Raw genomic sequence first — 18,056 nt, forward strand, 5'->3', positions numbered from 1 at the left:
ATTTAGTAGTAAACATAACTGAGAATGTTTTGAAGTAAGTTTTTAAAATTTATTATAAAGCTTGGTTCAGTTTGTCATAGTAGAAGTTTGTATGTTTAAATTAACATTTTAAAATGCTATTAACATAACAAAAGATTAAATAAATTCAAAAAAATTTGTTTGATGAAATATAATGGAAACTCAGTACCTAAGTATTTAAAACTAATTAGTAATCGAAAAATATTCCCAAGATCTTATTGTATTTAAGCATTTATAATAATAAAAGTTCACTTTAATTTAATACTTTATTTATATTTATTTCTCTTAATCTTTAGAGCAACTTTCTACATGTATAATTAGTTTTTAAACTTTCAATAAAAGTACAATTATAAATGAATATGCTTAATAATCATATATTAATCATAATAATCATTCAGCTGTTATTTCTTTGATTTTCTTTAAAGCAAAATATACAGAAATAATTGATCCAATAATCTGAAACAAACATGAAATAGAATTTTCTTAAGTACTTACATTCAAAACACAATTGTAGTTTGAAGTGTGTTTCAACTTTTTGAACTGTTAACATTGATTTATTTACCTCATGGTTTTCTACCTTTCTTGAAAAATTATGCACAACCATTCATTTCATGCTATCTCCATACAGTACATATAGTGTTCATAAAAATATGATGGGGTGTCAAACAGAAATAATTTTCAAACAAAGTAAGACAGAGATGTGATGTTTATGTCAAAATGAAGATCAACAGGAACTCTTTAAAAATCTTACTTGTTTTATAAACTTCAATTTCTCTCCTTTGCTTGCCTAGCAGAGATTAAAATAATATTCAACTTCATGCCTATCATAACAGAGAAAATTTGTTTTAAGACAAAACAGTTTCAGTGATTTGTTCTTTTAAAAGGTTCAAGTTTCTTATTTGAACAGAGAATATTTTTGTCTTTGCATAACCACAAAAATAGAAATCCACAGCATTAACATCTGGAGATCATGGAAGCCAGGCAACTCACCCACCATCTAATTCATTGATTCTCAAACTTTTTCACCACCACCCACATTGAGAATTAAAAATTTTCTAGTCCCCCCAAAATTTTTAAACTTACCATCTGTTAAAAAAAATAATTGCAATTGCTGTTTTTAAGATGCGCTCTTAAAAACAGCAATTGCAATTATTGTTTTTAAATGTGACATATCCTATTTCTGAGTTGAAACTTATATTTTAAATGAAAGCAATTATAACGCATATTTAATCATATTTGGAAGTATTTTTATTAGGATTGCTTTCAAAAAAATTACAACTGTATCTACATACCACTAGCATCCCCATCGTGGCTTTGCCTACGCAATATGGTTACATATGATTAATTTTGTATAGACTAATATTTTGTTGTTTTGGACAAATCTGAACCAAATCAGACCATAAATACAATTTTTCAAAATATGTCAATCCCCAGCGCCACCTAGCAGATCCAAACTAATTCAAAAACCTTTGCAGGTGTGCGCACAACTCACAAACTTTTAATAAATTCTTATTACCTTAATTATGCAACCATATGCAAGTTTGTTAAACACTTTTTTTAATTATTTTTGTTTTTTACACTTTATTCACTAATGCACTTTTTCAGTCCTTTTTCTGAACACTTAAGAAAAGGTGTCAGAGCTTAGATACTTTTCCTGCGAGATCATCAGGTTTTTTCTTTTTGCTTAGGTTCTATTTTGCTTGCGATATCTTCCAGACAAATTTAAAAAATGTAAAATTTTGTAATATGTATCTTGTCTGTAAAGTCTGTTTGTATATTTTTGTTGTTTTGTAAATATCTCGACACTGGCACCACCTAGCGGGTAAAGTTTTTGCAAAACTTTTTCTTTTCATGTAACTAATATATATTTTGAATATGAGCCAAATCAGTCCATAAACACAATTTTTCGAAATATCTCAACCTCAGTGCCACCTAGCTGGTCCAAACTAATTTAGAAATCTTCTCAGGCATGCACACAGCAACTCACCAAAGATTCATCGCAATCAGATGAATGGTGTATAGGAATGCATACGGGACAAACATAATTTATATATATATATATATATATATATATATATATATATATAGACCATATAGAATATATATAATGCAGTTTACTGAAAAAATTTCATTTTCCCTTCGATAAAACATGCAGAAAAACTTTCAAATTTTTAAAACATTTCATTAAAAAACATCGTCATCATTAAACACTAAAAATGGATCAATAAGTCTGATTCATCTGTTGCTCATCATACCAAAACATGAAACTTAGCTTCTTCACTGAAAATAAACTTCTTTAAAAACTCCCAATATGATCTAACCTACTCACAATGTTTGTAGCAAATTCAAACCATTTAATTCTTTCCTACACATAAGTTTTATGCAACACCTGAATTTTATAACCATAAAGCATAGTCATTCTGTTAAATCTTGTGAACAGTTTTGGTGTGCCAAATACTACAGAACACTTCCATAGTGATTTTTTTAGACTACGAAAGAAACTTTCTTCACACAGCTTAAACAGTCTTATTAGAAAATGATGATCATCATAAACAAGGATTAATAGTCTTCCACGCTGTTTTTCCAATTGACAAATAGCATTTTTTATGTAATGGTCCTTTACTAAACACATGATAATATCCACACCTACCTGGTGTAACCGACTGAAATTTGGTAAACTTTTCTTTGTAATATAATCATGGTGACCAACAGGCTTAACACAATTGATCTAGTAAAACATGGTGCATGCAGTAATACTGGAACTGTTATATGTATCAAAAACCTGATACATATCATTTTCTCCTCATTTCTGTATAAATACTTTAGTATACAATCTCTTCATTTTTATATATACTTAATATCTGTATCATCCTTTGTTACAAAACTATAACTTTGTGAAACCCCACCTAATAATATTAATTATAATATATAAAATATAGGCCCGTTATATGATTACCCGAAACAGCACATCTCACACAGATTTTCTCATTGTGAAAGTGACGCTCAAACATCTGGTGAGGATTTTCAGTGAATTTACATGCTCAGATAAATGAAACTGTGCCTCGTCTGACATGAAGTACAGTATTGGGTTTATCTATCGATCCACATTGTTTTTGAGAAGCTGGTCGTAATAACTAATAAGATGTTTTGGTTTGTCTGTTATCTTGTTTCATAGTTTTTACACGATATAGTTTCAAATTTAGATCACAAAGAATCTTACAGCAAGATGTGTTCTTTTCAGCTTCTGCTTCTGATAACATATACAGAAATTCTTCTTTGAATTTTCAGCTGTGGTCTCTAAAGTTCTAATGGAAAATTGGCTATTTTGTTTTGAATTTGAAACCAATCCCATTATTCACCATTTCTTAAACAATCATATACGCTACTTCTGCTGCAATACTGGTATTTGGATTTACTTACCACCCTTCTTTTCTCTACCTTACAATTTAGATCCATCGTTAGCATGTGCAACTTCCTCCAGTGAAGGGAGTGCAATGCATCCTCCAACAAGGAGGATTCCTGCAAGACCCCAAAGTCGCTAGCACCGATAGGCCTTCAGTGAATGGACTGAAAGGGAATCATGCAGGAAGAGCCACTAATACATCACTTGTCTCCCAAGGTCAGCCCAAGTAACAATTTTTCAATTTGATCTGTAAGGTTTGGAACGCAATCTACAATTCCATACATAAACCAAACTAATATAAGCCCAACAATAAATAAACTAATATCCACCCAATATAAAAAAAGACCCAGCAGCAAGAGACTGCTGTCAAGGTTTTGACATTAATAGGGGATTATAAATCTTCCGCTATCCTTGTGTTCCGTTCTGGCATTCGGAAATTTTGCTACAAATATTTGATACATTTCTTGGAAGGATTCAGAACACAAATGACCTTCTTATATTAATAATCTTATATCAAATAACCTTTCCTCGATTGAGTAAGGCATATTAGAAAAACACAATTGCAGACAATGAAACTAAACCGCCTTGAAGCATGAATATTTTACAACTGATAACAATAGACGAGAGCAGTAACATATAGTTGCTGCCAAGTAACAGCAAGCTTGGAGTGGTGACAATTATTAACTAATGTAAAAACAAGCTGCTTGCTCTTAGTAATCCCCCTTACTTGTTTTTAGAAAAAGAACAATTATTTGTTCTTTTTATAAAAAATGAATGAAACATCTTCACCACTGAATACAGTGGTACAGTGGTGTCTTCATCACTGAATACAGTGGTGAAGATACTGTATTCAGTTATATTTTCTAAAATTACAAAATATTATTTATTACAGTACTAATTACACGTTAAATTTTGCTTTAGATGGTTATTACTGTAACTTTGGTTACTTACTGGAAAATGAATTATCCATTTAATTCCTCAGCTAGAATGCTCTCCAGACTGTAATCACTATCTTCATCGTAATTGCCACTATTATTATTGTCAATACATGAAGAGACAGTGAAAGATTCTGTCAGAAAATCTATTAACGATTCTTGGCTCCAATGTTCACCTTCAATTTTTAACCTTTTCAAAGTAAGGTTTCCGTTGTTCGTCGCTCATCGAATTCATTTAATCTTCACACAGTTTCGGCACTTCTGACATCTTAAACACTGTGTTAGGCTCGCAACGTCGTTTCACCTCTGACCATACCATCTCGTTCGGATTTAAATCAGGATGGTAAGATGGAAACTGCAGAACATGATGACAACTTCTTTCCAACAATTCATCAAATCGGTATCATTTTCTGTTACTTTCATTCAACTTAATTAGTTCATATGATTGTGGTTTAAGCATTTGAGACGAAACTGGAATATGATGTTTCTATAACCAAACAGTCATGTCTTGTTTCTTGCTTGATGATACTGGATGTTTTTCAGAAAGGATATCATAATACGTAGCATTGTCAATAACTACTACAGATTCAGGAGGAAGATTAGGAACTAATTTTACTTCAGCCCATTTCAAATAATTTTTTTGTATTCATGCTATCATGGTAATCGTCACTTTTTGGTTTGGCTGTCCAAGTTAACATTGCATTTGAAATAAAGCCTGTTTCACCTCCGGCATGAATTACAATTAAGTGTTCATCTTTATTTATTGGTAAATGAAGACCTGCACCCTTGCCGTCAGCCCATGATTTTGTCGTTGAATGAGAATATAAAACATAGGATTCATCTAAGTATACGATCTCTTCATTAAATGAAAATAGAAAATAGTTCCATATAGTGGTGAAGACATTATATTCAGTTACATTTTCTAAAATCACTGATTGCCTGCAAATATAAAATCCTTTTCTGTCTAATATCATGTTTTTCAACTAAAATTTTCCTTTCGTTTACTATTTTGCGCCACTTAAAACCTAATTCTTCTTAACTAGTTTCATTGCTGTTAAAATTAATCTTAATTTTCAATTTTTTAACAGTTTGTTAACTGTTGGCAGCTCCCCTGTCTTTGAGTGAAATTCAATCACAGTCCACCAAACCACACCTTTATCAAAATCATCTAATCTGGAAACTGGTTTAAAATGTTTCTTTTTCAAAGTAATGAATGAATATTCTGGCCCTCCCCGAATCGAAGAAATTCTATTTTTTTTCCTAAGGCTATAAATCCAAGTCCTGGAAATGTCACAGGCAGCTGCAGTTCTCTTCACACTTCTGTTTAGCAATTAAATGGTTGTCATTTTTTAATTTTCCTACAGCTAAAGATTCTTACTTCATGAAATCATACACATTGTTTACAATTTCATCAGCCTGTCTTCGAATACTTTTACCTTTCATAACAAACTTAAATTCAGTCATAACTACTCGCACATAAACTAACTACTTTATAAAGTTCTAAAAGTTCTAACTGTAAACCACAATAAAACTTTTTTCAAAATATGGTATCGTACATTAATTGACTATATAACAAAATACATGACACATGCCCAAAAGCCATACAGAGAGACAAAACCACAGAACTGAGAACTGAAATATAATGAAGTAAAAGAATTAATACACGTATTAAAAGAATATTAATTACACATATTAAAAGAATTAATATATACATATTAGGAAAGCTTCTATGCTTAATTATTTTTATAAAATTTCAAAAAACTTATGTCTACAATAGTTTTTTTAACACAATGTAAAAAAATAATAACACAATAGTGTAACTATTTACACTATATGTAAATAGTTACACTTTTTTAACAATGTAAGTATAATACATTTTTAATGTAAATGACGTACTGTTTATAGTACACAATAAAATTTATCCTTTCGAACCCTAAAACTTCAGAGAAATCAACACCTGGGGTAAAAGTAAAGGACCCATACCAGCAGGGGGCCATAAATGGTAACCGCTGTTACAGAGAGCTCTGAAAAGACCTGAACTGACACGGGGGGGCCAGTGGTAGCAGCTTCTCTTTGAGTGAGCAATGAAAAGACCTAGACTGGCAGGGGGCCAGTTATGGTATCCCCTGTTTGAGTGGGCAATAAAACAACAAAAGATCCAACCAGCAGCCCGACCTATCAAGCCGGACAAACAGTTGTTAGACGGGAAGGGCCGTTTGAGTTTAAAGGACACGCCCTTACATTAAGCCATGCTTAATTGCTGATCCAATGCAGGGGTATAGGGAAAAAATACAATTTATTACACAGTTGTAGTTCAATTTTTTTCCGCTTCCATCAAAACAAAAATGTGAGCACATACAGGAAATTAAAGCACCATGTTTTTTTTTTTATTGGAAAGACATTTTTATAATTGAAAATAAAATAATTAATAAAATTTTAATTTTTTTAAATTAAAATACCCCCTTACTGTTTAGCCAGCACGAGAATAGAGTTGCGGTATGATACATGCCGAGGGAAGTAGCAGTCCCCTTCATCTTTCTGTTCTCTCACACACATGTATGTAACGTCTGTCTCTCCCACACACTATAGCAGCTTGTCGCTACTGCATTCTTTAGAGCTCTACTCTCTCTCTCTCTTTTTTCCTGTTTAGCCTCCGGTAACTACCGTTTAGATAATTCTGCAGAGGATGAATGAGGATGATATGTATGAGTGTGAATGAAGTGTATGTATGTGAATGAAGTGTTTTTTTGGGTTGAAACCCAACCACCAAAGAACACCGGTATCCACGATCTAGTATTCAAGTTCGTGTAAAAATAACTGGCTTTACTCTCGTTGTGGGCAAACAGTAAAAGAATAATTAATTTTAGTTGACCATATTAAATCTCTTTATATGTGCATGCATAACTGAATATACCACAAATAAATGTTTTCTTAGTGTTAGTATTAAAATACATTTGAAATCATCTTGCGGGTGAAGGTCACACAACTTCCTCTCGTCAACCACCTGTCGTATTCTGCAGCAGCGCGGAATGCGTACGGCCAGCACATCACCACATCAATCATTAACTACGATCAGAAATCTAATAAGCCCACACACAAATAAAGCATTTTCAATAGACAATTAAATAACAAAAATTGGAATCAAATTTTTCAATAACCCTGCTAAAGGTATTTTACATACATAATAAAATTCTCATTTTAAAATATTGTGTTTTCCCATACATTTCACGATCGAACTAGTTCATTCCTTTTTGTATTGTTATTGAATAAACAGTCATGTACAGAGGAAAATCTTTTGTTGAATAAAAAAACTGGCATAATTATCATTCATATTATTCAGTTTAATTGTTATTTTAAATAGTTTATGTTTACTATTAAAAGACGTTGTTACATCATGTTTGTCACCAGATACGCAACTTTTGTCTTGTAATACAATTTCGCCCAGTTCATATTACAATTTTATATCAATCGGATTAGATTTGCTATACACAGCAAATCTAATGCTCAAGGTCATTCACGGGAACCGGATGTTTTTAAAATAATCATAAAAAATTGAATATTTACTTTAAAAAAGTTTTATTGGCACTGAAACACTTGTTAAATCAAAGCATTTGTTACTTACTCATGAACGAAAAATTATGTCCGGCAAGTGATGTCCATTTTGGGCAATACATTGTTGTAGCCTTTCACGGTAACTGGCCTCAATTCTTTGCAACATGTCTACATCAATCTGGGTGACGTGATGACGAATTGCGATCTTTAGGTCCTCCAATGTACGCGGTTTATTGCTGTACATACGCGATTTCATAAACCCCCACGAAAAAAATTACAACTACTCAAGACGGGGGACCGAGGGGGCCAAGGAATGTCGCCGAATCTGGAAATGATCCGTCCCGAAAACAAGTTACGGAGAACAGCCTCGTTGCCCTCTCTGTGTGCACTGTAGCTCCATCCTGCTGGAATAACACATTTTGAAAATCGATTACCCGGTTTCGTAACTCAGGGATGAAAAACGTATTCAACATCGCAATGTAACGATCAGCTGTTACAGTTACGGCAGCGTCATTTTCTTAAAAAAAAAAATATGGTCCAGTAACACCGACCTTCCCTATTGCACACCAGACAGTCACCTTTGGGCTATGAAGTGGTCCTCGTGCAGCTGATGTGGGCTTCTTTCTGCCCAATACCGGCAATTCTGTTTGTTGACGAAGCCATTCAAATGAAAATGGGCTTCGTCACTCATTAACAATAACAAATTTTCATTTTCTTCAAAAATGGTAAGCATTTGTCGACAAAATTGTAATCGCTGCGTGAAATCTTGCTCGTTTAACTGCTGCACGATGGCTATCTTGTAAGGATGGAAATGCAGGTCTGTATGCAGAATTCGTCTTACCGTACTTGTGCTCATTTGAAGCGCTGCTGAATGCCTCTGAATAGAGCGGCGTGGGCTTCTGACAATGCCTTCTCTTACTCGTTCGATGTTCTCCGGAGTGCTAGCAGTTCGTCGGGGACCCGGTGGTTTTTTCTTCAATATTGAACCACTTGTTCGAAGATTGTTTACCCATCGCAATATTGCGTTACGAAAAGGGACACTTGCATTACGATGGATATTAAACTGACGGCGGAAATCTCGCTGAACAGCAGTTACGGATTCGTCATTTCGTACAAAACTGTCATACGCGTACAGTCGTTGGTCTAGCGTCCACGGCTCCATCTCAACGACTAAAATGTAAATGCTATGAACAAAGGAAACGTCAGACACCAGCCACGTGCCCCTCCCACCACGAACGCCCGAGTACAACCCACTTCAAAAACATCCGGTTCCCGTGAATGACTCTATATAAGGAAGTTTTTTATGTTACGAAGTAAGCGACTCTAATATCCGCTGTATCAGTGCTTACTGTACAAAATGTTTGTCGAGAAGGTTATGAAAATGCATCAGCCCAAGGGAGAATTATGCGAAAATTCTTTTGAATCGTCTCTGAAAAAAATTCCTTACATAAATTGAATTGCCGATCTGGGAGATTTTAATAAAGATACAGCTCGTCGTTCCATTTCAGAATTTTACGATAGAAGAGAGTATCCGACGTGCTGTAAAATTAGAAACTTTTGAAAAATTAAAAAAAGGTCTGAAAAAATTGATGAAGAGGTCTGAAATTGTTCTTTTTCGGATAAACTTTTAAAGGAAAATGCACAAAATTAGAAAAAATAATTCTCGACCAATAATTTACCTAGATGAAACGTGGGTCAACCAGAACTATTTCAAGAAATACATCTGGCAGAATTAAACAAGCAGCGGTGGACTTAAGAGTCCGGTTGGGAAAGGATCCCGATTAATTACGAGGTCTTTAAATAAAGTAGTAATGAGACTATGTTTTTTGGCAGCCAAAGTGGCAACACTGTAAAGTTAAATTAGTAAACATATGGTTATATGAACAGCTGATTTATATCAGGTATTAATATTTATAGTCTATTGTTGCCACGTGAGATATAAACAAATTTTTCGTGAAACAAGTTTTTGTTGTGCGTTACAAAAATAAGTGATACTAATTATGATCAGCAATGTTGTGGTATCTCGTTTTGTGTTAAACTTGGCGATAATGCTACTGAAACCTTTTCAACATTGAAAAAGGTGTACGGAGATGACGCTCTGACACGAGCCCAAATTTTTAGGTGTTTAAAGCATTTTCAGATGGCCGGGAATCAGTTGCGGACGATCCACGCTCTGGAAGACCATTAACGTCAAAAAGTGACGACAATGTTGAGCGAATAAGAGACTTGATGCGGTACAACCGGTGATTAACTGTCAGAATGATTGCAGAATAATTGAATTTAAACCGTACCACAGCCCATCAAATTTTGACAAACAAATTGGACATGAAAAAAATTTGTGCAAAATTGGTCCAGAAGAACCTCACTGTTGAACAGAAAAACAAAAGGGTGGAACTGTGCCGCGATCTTCTAGGGCGAATTGAAACATCCTGATTTTCTAAAATAATTTATTATTACTGGTGACGAATCTTGGATATTTGAGTACGACCCAGAAACAAAACGCCAGAGCATGGAGTGGCATACTTCAAACTCACCACATCCCAAAAAAGCAAAAATGAGTAAATCAAAACCATGCTAATGTGTTCCTTCGGTAGTAATGGCATTTTCCATAAGGAGTTTTTACCTATATGACAGAATGTAAATCAATATGTTTACCGAGAAGTTCTTGAAAGACTGCGGAAAGAGTTGCCCGCGTGAGACCAGCCATCAAAAGACAACTGGATGCTGCATCATGACAATGCACCTTGTCACACTGCACTCTCAATTAATGAGTTTCTGGCACGGAAAAACATTCTTGTAGTTCCTCAACCGTTTTATTCACCTGACTTGAGTCCCTGCGACTTTTTCCTGTTCCCAACTTGAAAAAAAACACCTCAAAGGACACGATTTTGAAACAGTAGAAAACATTAAAAAAAATTTACCGACCATCTGAAGGATATTCCGGTTTCTGAGTTCCAACACTGCTGTGAGAAAACCGTTTGAAGCGTTGCGTGGCATCTCAAGGGAAATATTTCGAAGGTTATAGAGTCCATGTCTAATTGGATTGTAAATAAAAAGTTTTTTAGAACCAGTCTATTACTTTATTTACAGAACTCAAATACGTCACGTTGATTGCTTTGGACTTGATTTAATGAAAGACTACTCTCGTTTTTTATGGTCGAAGCATACGGGGAACTTCCACCAAGAAATGATCGGTGATGTATTCAGAGAATGGTTTGTAAATTTGTTACGATCTTTGGAAAAAGGCTGTGTTATTATGATGGATAACGCATCATCATTCTGCGATTAAAGATAAAGTGGCTAGTGACCGATATAAAAATGTTTCATGTATAGAAATTGTTTCATGGTTTGAAGACAAGAAAATACCACACAATCATTCGCACACAATTCCCAAATTACTGTCTATTGTAAATGAACACAGTAAAAGATACAAAAGAAGAAAGATACAGAGAAAACGACATTGCGACAGAAACTGGGCATGAAGTCGTTTAACTAATGCCGTATCTTTGCTAGTATAACCTAATCAAGTTAATTTTGGCGCAGATAAAAGGAGAGGTGGCAACCAAACATAGTACGTTTCAAATAAATGACAAAAATGTTATTGGAAAATGCCATAAACCACCTAACAATAAGTGACTGGAGAAAAAGAATTAGACACGCAGAAAACCTTCAAGTAGATTTTCATAATGAAGGATTGTGTACGTTTAGTTATATCGCATTGTAGTGAACTTACAATGAATGACGAAAATCCGACAGATTATCAAGTGATGTCTTATACGAGGATTATTTTTTTTCAAGCTCCGATCGGTCGCGAAATAAAAACCAGCGCAAAAATCGAATTAACCTTTGCGGAGCGTCTCTAGTATGGTCTTCAATCACGCCGCGTCAATTTGTTTAGTTCTGAACACGCAGCTAGCACGTAAACATCTTTACAACAATAGCATCTCCCACCAAGTGTGAAGTGCGTGCGGTAATTCGATATCTTCAGGCTGATGAGTTTAATGCAGCTGAAATTCATCGACGAATAAGTAATGTGCACGGTGAAATTTCAATGAGTGACAGCAAAGTATGACAATGGTGCAGGAACTTTAAAGCAGGACGTGCAGATGTTCATGATGCATGCTGTCAGGGAAGGAAGCGAGTGTCAAATGATGATCTCGTTGCGCGAGTGGATGAGGCAATTAGAGAAAATCGTCGGTTCATAACTTCTGCATTGAGTGATTCGTTTCTTGAAATTTCAAGGTCAGCTCTCTACAACACTGTGAGTGAGAGACTTCAGCACCGATAACTGTGTGCGAGATGGGCTCCCAAGATGCTGTTCGACCATCACAAAACAATGAGAATGGACGCCTCCCTAACGTTTCTCCAGCGCTACCACAATGAAGGAGAAGATTTTTTTAACAAAATTGTCACAGGGGACGAGACGTGGGTCCATTTCGAAACTGAGGAAACAAAACAACAATCCAACAGTGGATGCATTCTCATTCTCCCAGTAAACCAAAGAAGTTCAAGCGAACCTTCTCCAATAGAAAGTGCATGGCTACTGTATTCTGGGACCGGAATGGAGTTCTCTTGGTGGAATTCATGGAACGTGGCACGAACATCACTGCAGCCTCATACTGCGTGACTCTTCAACGTCTACGAAGAGCGATTCAGAATAAGAGGAGAGGAATGCTGTCATCAGACAATGTCTTTCTCCATTACAATGCTCGGCCGCACACTGCCGAGCTGTAACAAAGAAGCTCCTGCAGCGTTTGATCACCCACCATACAACCCGGACTTGGCTCCATCCGATTTTCACCTCTTTGCTCACATGAAACGCTGGCTAGGAGGGCAACATTTTGGCACAGACATCGAGCTTCAGACCAGCGTAGAAACGTGACTGAAAACACAGCCGACTCCGTTCTATGACGGTCGTACCACGCTACGACAAATGTCTAAATCAGAGTGGCGACTATGTAGAGAAATAGCGTAACTATGTAAGTACTTGTTACAAATAAAAAAATGTTTATTTTCACTGTGGTTTTAATTTTGTCGATCGGACCTTGAAAAAAATAACCCTGGTAATTTATTTCAGGTGGTTTTAACTTTCAGATTATAATTTATTTAGTTTTTGTGTAAAGTTTTATGAATTTTCAGTTTTAAAGTCCATGATTAAATTTAGCCCTAAAATTTCCAAACTTTTGACATATGGAAAAACTAGGGAAATACTTTACGTAAAATAAAAAGTTTCAGTTGTAAGAAATTAACTAACTGCTTCTTATGAACACCAGAGTAATGCAATAAACATATAAGTTGAGTCGACAAAATGTTGGCCTGTAATGAGAAAAGGAACAATTCAGTATTGTATTATTACCATGGTATAGGGAGAATGAGGAGAAACCTTAGGCGGTGGAATGGGAAAGAGCACGTGATCTTTATTCGCAAGATGATTTCAAATCTATAATAGAATAGATACTGGGCACACATTATAATTGTTGCGTATCCATTATTTTACTATGTAATTATTATGTCTACTTAATATCCAACATTTTTATGGCAAAACTGATTACTTATCTGAAACCATTAAATACTTTATTTTCAATTTTTATACTGATGTCTTCTATTGTGCACAACAGTATACTACGCTACGAAAAGAAAATATTAAACTAAGAATACCAATAATTTATACAGTTTATTACAAGCCATTTATAAACATGATATATTTTAAACTTAAGATTTTTACATACCGAAACAAAACTAACTTTTGACAGTTCAAAATTAGTACTCCTGAATGGCGACACAACTAATGGTCTCAATGTTCTTTGAAACACTATTCTTAAGCTTTGGTAAACATTTTTACTTACTCTTCCATCCTCCTGAAAACACTTCCAGAATATTGGTTGTGCAGTTTTATCGCTCTACAAGTAGTGAATAACAAAAACATTGTTAAAAAAAAATATTTATTAACAATATCATACACATATAAAAAATAAATAACTTAAACATTTTAAGAAAAAATCTTTAAATTCCAAAATATTTAAAGATTTTGAATACAAAGAAAAAACTATGGTAAGTGGTTCTAAAATAAACTTGAAAACCAGTTACAAAAAAAATTATTGATTATCTCAAATTACAAGCATGATGGCCTGGCACAGAGATATATTGGTGGTGGAGATGTAGGGAGGGGACGAGTGCTCCAACTGCTTCAACATTTCCGTCTCGCTGCTCAGTAGCTTCATGTTAGAACAAGAAATTCCAATGTCAGTTGCACCATATTAACGTGAAGTTTCTCATAAATGAGAGCGTATAATTCTCTGTAATTTTGACTAAACTGCTACATTGTTTATTAGTATGATGTTGCATTTACCAGAGTCTAAATTGACCAATAAATTTAAAGGACTTCAAGTTTTAGAAAATGATAATCACAATAAGCATTCAAGAACAAGTATGACGGAAGGCAGCATTCGCTCGATCCATGATCTCATTGAAAATGATTAGCAACTTGCAGTTGATGAAATTGCTTTGGAAGTGCGTATTCCATTATCACAAAGCACCAACAGGGAATTTTCCAAAGGCTACTGAATCGATTTCAACAAGGGGAAAATAACTTTTTACATCGAATAGTAACATGTGATGAGATATGAGTATAACGCTACATTTTTCGAGTTGAAATCGACGAGTGCGTAGGGCATAGGAGTGGAGAGGCTTGCCTTGTTAAGGTGAAAATGTGTCGATCATCTGGAAAAGTCCTCGCAACAGTTTTTTGGAATTAGAATGGCATATTTCTTGTCGACTTTCTTACTATTGCACTACCAGCTCTGGGACAAGGTGAAAGTCTGCCTATAAGAACAAAAGGCTTCATCAGCCAATCATGATTCTCCTTCAGGATACCTCCAGGCCTCGCACAACCGTTAGCACTTGGAATAAACTGAACAGAATTTACTGAAAATCTTTAAAAAAGATTTTTGCCAAAAAAAATATACTGCCAAAGGCTCAAAATCGATTTCAACAAGAGAAAAAATTTTTTTGCACCAAATAGTCATATGTGATGAGACATACGCCCATCACTACTCTCCTGAGTCAAAATCGACAAATATATATATAGAGTGATATATTAGATGGAGAACCTTGCCCTGTAAAGGCAAAAACTTGTTCTACCTCACAACTGTCTTTAAGGACTTGAAAGGTGTATTGCTTGTTTATTTTCTCCACAAACGTCACATCGCACTGTGAATCCTGCTTACTACTGCCACCTCAAAGTGAAACAACAACAAAGTGCCAACTACAGGAACAAAAGGCACTGTTAGCCAATCAGAGATGCAATTCATGTCAACTCCAGGCCTCATAGAGCAATCAGCACTTGGATAAACTGGGAAACCTTAAAAAACCACACATAGTCCAGCAGATTTATTCCCCTGTGATTTCTTTGTTTCTTTTTGTTTGAGCTATTAAAGCTCTGGGAGGACATTAATTTCACAGCAACAATGAAGTGGAGAAGTTTGTGAGGAATTGGATCATGAGACATGCTCAATCTTCTTAAAGATGAAAAAGCTCATCAAAGTAAGTCCACATTCAAAACCATGCTCATTAAGTTTTTTGTCAAGAGTGTGTTTCAGAAGCACAGCAGTGAAACACCATTAATTATAAGAAGATTTTTGCAGTTGAAGTAGTCAGGAAAATTGACCGGAACTGTAGGAAAATGATTTTATTCTCCATCTAAGTAATGCCCTTGCATTTACACAGCCCAGTTTTTCTGTAAAGTGGTTTTTGGCTAACAAACACACTATTACGCTGAAACATTTTTGATATTCACTAGATCTGGCACTATAAATCTGTTAAAATAACATGTTTTGAGTCAGTTGATGTGATAAAAAAGACAAGTGACAGAAAATTATCTACTCTGCACTTTTAATCAGTGGAAAACAAGGCTGCATTAAGTGCGAATGAAAGGAACAAGAATTAGAATTGTAATGGATATAAATAAAAGTAACTTACTGTATCAGTCTCATTATTTAAATGATCCACCTCATAGAGTTATTATGTAAATAAAAGTTAAAAAAGTAAGTAAATAATTAAAATATATCATTTGTAATCATGTTTGATCTATGATTATTTCAGGGAAGATGATTGCAACAATAATGTGCAGGAGAGAATTGGACATACAAATCCTATCTTTTTTCTATCTCAAAATTCTATATTCCCTCCTAGATATATGACACTTTGTAGAATTAAATAAATTATTTTGTTAATACCAAATTATGATGTTATAATTTAACAGTCAAATTAAATTTAAATGCTTGCCTTTTCCAATATGCAGCTACCGTAATGACACATTAAATATAATGTTATTCCACAAAAAGTAGCATAAGAAGATAAAGAAATCAATTCTGCTGGAGGTAAATTTGTCTGGAAATAAAAATTAAAATAACAATTTTTTAATACAATATCCTGACTTTTAAATAGTATTAATTTGGAAATACAAATAACATACTTCAAATTGTGTACTATAATAAAACTACCATATTTTGCTGAATTAATTGTTTTTGAAAACTGTAATATCAGAGTAATGGCAACTTATGCCAACAACAGACAAATAAATTATCCAAGAAATGTACTAAGAGTTGATTTCATTCACAAATGTAAAACATTTACATAAATATCTGCAATGAATATAATTCAAGACTAGCATTGCATCTCATTTTTGAAGACCCCTACTGGTTGTAGGTACAGTTTTCAAGAGATACATGATGGTATTAAATAGTTTTAAGTTTAAGAGACATCTTCACAATTATAACTACACATTTATAACTAATCTATCTGTTATTGTTATAAGTTCTTACCAAAGTCACAGAAATTACAGCGACTGCAACAAGAGAAGTAATATTGACAAGATAGAACGCTAACATCGGTGAAAGCAAATCTGTTAATTCTCTACAAAGTCTGTAACACAAATTTCAACAACAAAATAATAAGTAAAACATACGTTTTTTTCTTATTTTGATTTTTAATGATTAATTATTATTCATAATAATAATAATAAAAAAAAATTATAATGATAATTAATAATGATGGTGATAATAATAATAGTGGTAATAACACCCGTTATAGATCCTTAGTACTTAGTTATTTAGTTATTGCGTGGACATAGTGTCCACGCAATAACACCTATGCACACGTCTGGGGTGGGCAACGACTTTGGTACTTTCGGTTATGTCAGCCAACAGGGCAATGGTTTTACTCAGGAGCCCCCTGTAGAGTACGGGATTGATGGTCCTGAGCTGTCCAAGCTGGCTGTGGTTATGGTTCTCAGTTTCGCTGCCTGCGGTGGGGGCAGGAGGCATGACCATGACCTCTTTTGCCAACACTGGGCGGAGTGCAGACGTGGAGTGCTCATCCTTCCTTGCGGTTGTCAAACCGGGTTACGGTTGGGCTGATGTGTGCAAAGCTAACGAAATAATGACTGATGGTAAAGAAATAGAGGTAACAATAGTTGTGGAGTCTCCAATAGAACACAGGCCTTCAAAAACAAGGGCAAGCATTTTAGCCGCCCCAAAAATATTCTTGTGGAGTGCATCAAGCATGGACTTAGATCTGATACTCCCTGCTCCATCTGGGTTGGTATCATTTGATGCAGGTCGCAAAACTCCCTGCCCACCACCATCGGTGGCATCAGAGAGGGATGACCAGATGGAAAAGAAGATAATGTCTCCGAGGCCACGAACACCCTATCTTCAGAGGTAGAGGATGTAAGGAGAATAGAGAAAAAGTTTTAAAAAAAAGGTTGGCCTAAGGGAAAAACAAGGCAATAAATCTTGTATTGCAAAACAGTCTGTGTAAACGAGTCGATCTTGCAATGGAACATCAATGGAAGTTTGTCAAATGTGAGTGAGTTGCAGCTATTAAAGAGTTAAATCCTTTATGGGTTTGCTTACAAGAGACACATTTAAGGAATACTGACATTATGAGATTGAAAGGGTACAATATATTTAGGTTTGATCAAGCGCCTAAACAGAGATAAGAAGAGGAGTTGCCATCTTTTCAGCAACTCATTGTACCTTCAAAGAATTTAATTTATTCACTGACTTATAAGCAATAGCTATACGCATACACCACCCAGTCAACATAACTTTATGCAATGTGTATCTGCCTAAGTTCAGTTGGAGAGA

The 18,056-nt window shown here is 34.7% G+C and overlaps 1 protein-coding gene across 1 annotated transcript in view; it reads right to left on the reverse strand.

Moving 5' to 3' along the window:
- Nucleotides 1–408: 408 nt before the first annotated feature.
- Nucleotides 409–18,056, reverse strand: part of LOC142317910 (uncharacterized) — a 29,827-nt gene continuing 12,179 nt past the window's right edge. Inside the window, exons 2-5 of the mRNA XM_075354450.1 lie at nt 16,731–16,830; nt 16,192–16,296; nt 13,638–13,808; nt 409–474 (exon numbers count right to left, since the gene is read on the reverse strand). Of these exons, the coding sequence (XP_075210565.1) occupies nt 409–474; nt 13,638–13,808; nt 16,192–16,296; nt 16,731–16,830 (442 nt within the window). The remainder of the gene's footprint in view (nt 475–13,637; nt 13,809–16,191; nt 16,297–16,730; nt 16,831–18,056) is intronic.

Source organism: Lycorma delicatula, chromosome 1, assembly GCF_047948215.1.
Source record: "Lycorma delicatula isolate Av1 chromosome 1, ASM4794821v1, whole genome shotgun sequence".
NCBI lineage: Eukaryota > Metazoa > Arthropoda > Insecta > Hemiptera > Fulgoridae > Lycorma > Lycorma delicatula.